General features: G+C 38.4%; 1 protein-coding gene across 1 annotated transcript; it reads left to right on the top strand.

Annotated features, from left to right (window-relative positions):
- Positions 1-511: 511 nt before the first annotated feature.
- Positions 512-3197, top strand: LOC122091285 (clavaminate synthase-like protein At3g21360). Its single transcript, XM_042661145.1, has 3 exons — positions 512-1100; positions 1195-1448; positions 2603-3197. Exons 1-3 carry the CDS (start codon positions 921-923, stop codon positions 2709-2711), a joined length of 543 nt encoding a protein of 180 aa, XP_042517079.1. The 5' UTR covers positions 512-920; the 3' UTR covers positions 2712-3197.
- Positions 3198-6648: the final 3451 nt, after the last annotated feature.

The following is a 6648-nucleotide window of genomic DNA, read 5'->3' as shown; positions in this document are numbered from 1 at the left end:
AAAGAATTTGTTAAAAAAAGCTATTGATAACATGTATTTTGCATAAACACTAAATTGAGGGTATCACACTAAGAATTCAAGGTTTGTAGTTGTCCTATAAATGTAAAATCCTTATTCTCAACCTTGATTTCCATTTTAGTTAGAGAGAAATATGGCTGGCAACAACTTTGGAACAAAAACCCTCAAAAAATCGTATTTTCTGAAAAATTACCCATATTGGCCATTATATAACCGTAGCGCATTGTATCGGTGCATACCAATACTCACTGATACGTATCGATCGATACGTACCCATCGATACATACCGATACTCACCAATACATATTGATACTCACCGATACGTACCGATACATACCGAAATATACATTTCACCTCGATTTTATATTTTCCATAGAATCATATCGATGCATATCGTATCGTATCGATGTATATCGGTGGTGTATTGATGCATATCAGTATGTATCGTAGGATATATATCGATACGAAAGGATTTTAAAAATTTCATGTATCGTATCAATCGGCTAAATTTAAGATACGTATCGAAAGACATCATATCGATATTAGAGATACTTTCAACCATGCCACCGGCCTTAGGATCGGTGTGACAAGTAAGCGTGCCAAGTGTACCCAACCTTCTCGATTCCCGGAGTCACATTCTCACCTCCCATAGGGTCCATTTGAATGAATGGCGGAAGCAAACGGAGGAGCAACCATGTCAGCAGTAACAGTAGGAGGAGGATGTGGTTTTGGCATGGGCGTGGTGGAAGTTTGCTCCACAGAAGTCCTTCGATGGGTTTCCCTTCCCTGTGGTTCCCTATCCCGACCCTTCTATTAATTTCTCTCTCTCTCGATACATTGATGCCATCACTCACAACAAATCATGGCTACAAAATTTGCTCCATTCCAGAGGTGCTCTCCTTATGAGAGGTTTCCCCGTCACCACAGCTTTCGACTTCGACTGCGTCGTCCAGGCTTTCGGCTACGAGGAGTTACTCTATGTCGGAGGAGCTGCTCCCTGTACCAATGTCGTCGGTAGAGTCTTCCCTGCCAATGAATCCCCTCCTGACCAGAAAGTCCCCCTTCACCACGAGATGGATCAGGTAAGAATTTGGATTCTTCAATTGTGTCTACCTTTGTCACGTCTTGCTGGGTTTAAACCTTAACGATTTCTTCTCTTCTGACTGTATCGAACAGGTCCCTGAGTTCCCTTCGAAGCTGTTTTTCTTTTGCGAGGAAGAGCCAGCCAGTGGGGGTGAAACTCCCATAGTTCTCAGCCATCTTGTTTACAACAGGATGAGGGAGAGGTACCCAGAATTCGTTGAGAGGCTGGAGGAGTTGGGTCTCGTTTACACCAGGATATTAGGGGCTGCAGACGATCCTTCTTCTCCCATTGGCCGTGGTTGGCAGTCCACTTTCTTAACCACCGATAGACGCATAGCAGAGGAAAGGTCTGGCTTCTCCTCCCCTTTCTTTTTACTATCTTTTTATTGAGATTTTATTTTTCTTAATCACTTTATTTTGGGTGGATTTTCCTTAATCACTTTATCTCATGAGTACATTGCCATACCAAGTTTTAATTTCCGTTTGGTTGATCCTGGGATGCATAGGCTAATTCAGAAATATATTGTACTATTGTGGTACCAAGGTTTTTTTTTTTTTTTTTTTTTTTTTTTTTTTCATTTGGTTGATCCTGGAATGCATTGCTGATTTTGTGGCGTTCTCCATCAAATGGCTTTGTCATGTCATAAATCACTTATCATAAAGTTTCACATCAAAGCATTTCTTTTTTAATCCCCTGCTTTCTTTTAAATTTAATTTTAATAATTTCTATCCAACATTGCCATAAAAACCTAGTATGATTCATTTTGTGTAATGCATGGACTGTCCAAATGCAGCAAACATGTATGTTTTCCTTCACTGACACTACTGCATCCTCCACTACTATTGTTCATAAGTTTTCAATCCTAGAACCTGTTTTTCTGAAGGTGAGCATGAGAACATTGAAACAGTCATTTTTTATATGTGATGGAACCAGTGTGGTGTTTTGTGTATGGGTCTGTTGATCAAAAAAGAATTTGTTTTCTGACATCCTTGAATTCCTTTCTATCCGGATCCAAGTCATTGACAACCAAGGAGCCCCTATGGATTCTTTAGTGACTTCACTGTTTTCTCTGGGGACTTGTCAGTAGGATCAAGAGATCCTTTGCCAAAGTGAGTAGGAGGAAGAGATCGCTTTTCTATGACATATGTCTGCTTCATGGAGCAGTTTGGAGCAGTTTTTAGAGACACAATAATATGCATATGTCTTGGATGTATTGAATTGCAGGTTGTAGATGGCTTATTTGGTGGTGTTATTATTATTATATGATGTTGCCCAATCTTTCTCATATTCCTGAATCCATCTGGTCAGTTTCAAATCCTGTAGGGGGGGGGGGGGGGGGGGGGGATTTATTGGAATCATTTATTCCTCTGTGTCTGTTTGTATATGTGTTGCTTTTTGTGCATGTTGAGGTTGGGGGAGGTGCGAATCCATGAAGGAAAGAAAGAGAGGCAAAATTTATAATTGTGAATGCACCACTCTAAATATCAAAACATTTGACAGGGCTGTCCGCCTAGGTATGAAGCTGGAATGGATGGGGGATGGAGGGAAAACAGTAATGGGCCCAATCCCAGTTGTTAAATTTGACCAGACTAGAGGGCGCAAGATTTGATTTAATAACATGATAGCTGCTTATACAGGCTGGGAGGATGCACGGAATGATCCTGCGAATGCAGTTACTTTTGGGGATGGGGCACCATTGCCATCTGAAATAATCTGTGGTTGCCTAAGAATCCTGGACAACGATTGCGTTGTCATTCCTTGGAAAAATGGTGACATCCTACTTTTAGACAATTTGGCTGTCCATTCTTGACGATCATTCATACCACCTCGCCGTATACTGGCTTCACTGTGCAAGTAATATTGGTGCACTTTCTCCTTTCCTGTGATCCGGCCAGTTATACAATTAATTGCCTCACACACCATTGTGCCTAAACATATAATGAGAGAATAAGTACAATTAAACTGCTGATGTTTGCTGGGCTTTCTTTAATGTGTAATAAATTCTGAAGCTGCCTTTTCTGGGAAGAGGTTCACCAAACTCTACTTGTATAGGAATCATATTTGTCTATCTAGTATTTTTGTTTTTGTTTTTGTTTATTTATTTATTTATTTATTTAACATATTAATATTGATGATATGAAATTGATGAACTTATTCAAGCAAACGACAGCTAAGAAAATTAATTTGCATAAACTGTTTAGAATCAATAAATGCAAGTGTTGGTTGATTACTGCATCGTAGCAATGGATAATGTTTGATTTTGGAAATTATAAGCCTGACATGAAAACTATAAGATTGGTTGCAAAAGAATGTTTCAGTTAATGTACGGATAGTCGGATACACATATCATTGGTTTTCTATTGTCCACTAGAGGGCATGGTTCAAGGTTTTCACCGATACCATTGAAATTTTTCACATTTCCACGGTATCCCAGGACTCCAATACCAAATAGCATGTGACTTTTAAAAGTCACTGGTTTCCACCAGTATCGACTAAAATTCCCAGATTTCGATCGAAACGTGGGAATTTTCGAGCGGACCTATGGGTCAACCTTTATAAAACCTTCTTAAATTGGAAACCAAGCCTTCTTATTTCAAAATTTTGATCCTCTCCCCTTATTTCTTCTCTTTAAAGTGAGAAACTTGGAAAAACAATCAATATTTTGCCCTTGTGCTATCAATTCTTCATTCTAAGCTTGGATTTTGCACATTCATAGTAAATCTACCTAAGGAAGGGAGCTTGGGCCAAAAGGTAAATCTCATCTTCCCCAAACCTTGTGTGCCATCCTTCAAGAGCACCGGTTCATTTGGATATGGTGGTGACTATGGACAATATGGTGGATCTTCTACTTCATTTGGACAAGAGGATAGTTTAACTGGTGGGTCATCTTTTGTTGATAGTATCTTTAGGTATCCATCACAACCTTGTGTGTCACATCCTATCACTATGACTGAGCCATTCTCTTGGCTGGGATACCTAGCTGATGTTGATGACGCATCTTATAGATGGACAGTGACGGACTACCAAAACAGTTGGGCCCAAAACATGTCATGGGACTCATATGTGGTGCATTCAATGGAGCGGCTACGACATCTACAGTGGTACGCAATTCGTGGAGTGGAACCACCTGGACACTTTACTTGAAATTGACTATTGAGTGTTGACTGTTGAGTGTTTAGTGTTGACTGTTGAGACTTGAGACTTTAGAGATAACTCACAATTATGTGATATTATTTTTTTTTCCTTTTGCTAACGACGGGTATTAATGAGCACATTTATGTGTGAAATCTAGGGTAGTAAAACATGCATTTTACATATTTAGAATGGAGCTACCTTGGGTTTTACTCTCTTTTTGCAGGTTTTATATTTTCAAGGCCTTAAGGACTATCGGGAGCTATATCTTCAATTTTACACGTAAAGAGGTTCTATTTCTTTCCATGGTTGCGAAGAGGACGAAATTCTGAGCAAGATGGACGTGTTCAATTAAAAGTACACATTCGTTTGGTCACCCGTACAAATGATTATTCTTTTTCGGGTCAGAAAAAGAATAATGGATCAGAACTGAACCGAGATGCAGAACCAGCCCGTTTGCAATTGTCCCAGAGGTACAAGGAATACTCCAAATGCCAACAAGGATCGATGGACTACATCATTAAGTGATTAAAGATTTGTTTTTGGTAACAACAACTACCTAGCGTAGTTGGTGAGCTATGGTGTACAAAATTCTCTTGCTTACCAAGAGGTCTCAAGTTCGAATCTTATGGTTGTTTTTTTTAGAAGATTTTGTTGAAGATTTCCTGCTTTTCACTCACTTAAAGCACTAAGGGCATGGAGGGGATTTCCACATCAAATTAGAAGCAAGGAAAATCGTGGAAGCAAGAAGAGAAGAAAAAGAAAAAAAAAAAGGAAAGCAAAATCGTGGAAGCAAGAAGAGAAGAAAAAAAAGGAAAGAGAAAAAAAGGGGAGAACCAAAAATTGTCCAAATCTTCTCTCTCCTCCACATCATCACCAAAGATTGTCCAAATCACACAAAGGAAGAAAAAAAAAATCGTCCCTAGGAGAGAGAAAAAAGAAGAAAAATAAATTAGAAAAAAAAAAGGAAAGAAAATAAGCAAAAAATTTTAGGAAATTTCTCAAAATTTATTTCTCTCTTCTCTCTCCTCCATCTTAGCACTTTTGGACTCAAAAGATCTCACAATCAATTGTGGGTTTCTCTCTTTTAGGAAAGAGAAAATTGTTACCCTACCTCTCCATTCCCTATAAATACAACTCATGTAAGAGGAGGAGACACAATTCATTCTTCTTCTAGTTTTTTTTTTAGTTGCTCTCTCTTTCTCTTGCTCTCTCTTTAGTTCTAGTTCTTCTCTATTTTTGCTTTAATCACTTTTGTAATAGTTTTTTTTATGTCAATTAATGCAAGCACTCTTTTATTCTTATTCAACCTTTTTTATGTTTATGATTTATGCAATTGAGTTGTAATTTTTTAAGTTATAGTTCTAGGCTTAGATCTAGGTGACAAGATCATGAGCCGTGGAGCAATTTTTTTTTTCAAGTTCAAGCATTGATTCAAGTAAGTAGGCTCCTTCAGTAGTCTTCTCTCCCCCCTTCTCATTCCTTCTTCTGACTACCCTTTCTTTCTTAATTTAGGATTTTTATTTTCAGTCGTTACATTATTGCTATCCCTTTCCCCCAAGGTTCATGGCTAGTGTATGTGTTGGCTTTGCCCCTCCTCGCCATAGAACCATCAATTTATTACTTTTATTTTAATTGTCTCCCTTTCCCTAAAGCCAAGTAGAGTAACCCTTGTAAGAGTGACTCTCTGGTCAAGTAGGGAAGCTCATATTATGATGCATCCCTCGGGCTAAGTAGAGAAACCTACTTGTGAGTCTCTCTCTAACTTTATCCCCTTTCTTTTACTTTATTTTTATTTCAGCATTTTTTTCCTTTATTTATTTATTTATTTTTTTAATTGCGTGGGTTGTTTACTTTTAGTTATTTATTTATTTAATTTTAATTGTGTGGCTTGCGTCTTTAAATTCTTGGATGACGAATGGTTAGGACGTTATTTTTAGGACGGTAATTAGAATTAGATCACAACCATTAATCAGTTCACTTTCGCATTATTAAAAGAAATAAAAAATAAGGTGGCTGCTCTCCCTGTGTTCGACCCGTAGCTACACTGATTCGTACGCTTGCGGTTACATTTTAAATCTCAAACAGAGCCCTTAGGACCCCTTTCCAATTCCATTCCCAAACCTTCCATAGTTGAGCCTCCTAAGCTAGATCTTAAGGAGTTGCCATCTAATTTGAGATATGCTTTCCTAGGGCCTGACCAGACTCTTCCTGTAATAATTTCTTCAAATTTGACTTCTAGCCATGAAGAGGAGTTACTTAAAGTGTTAAAAGATAATAAGGAAGCCCTAGGTTGGACCATGGCTGATATCAAGGGTATAAGCCCTTCCATTGTGCAACATCATATACATCTTATGGAGGATTCCAAACCATCCACGGAACCCCAAAGAAGAGCTAACCCAGTGATGATGGAA

The sequence above is a fragment of the Macadamia integrifolia genome, chromosome 10 (assembly GCF_013358625.1).
Source record: "Macadamia integrifolia cultivar HAES 741 chromosome 10, SCU_Mint_v3, whole genome shotgun sequence".
In the NCBI taxonomy this organism is placed as follows: domain Eukaryota; kingdom Viridiplantae; phylum Streptophyta; class Magnoliopsida; order Proteales; family Proteaceae; genus Macadamia; species Macadamia integrifolia.
The sequence above is the reverse complement of the archived record's forward strand: the minus strand, read 5'-3'. Positions and strand labels throughout refer to the sequence as shown.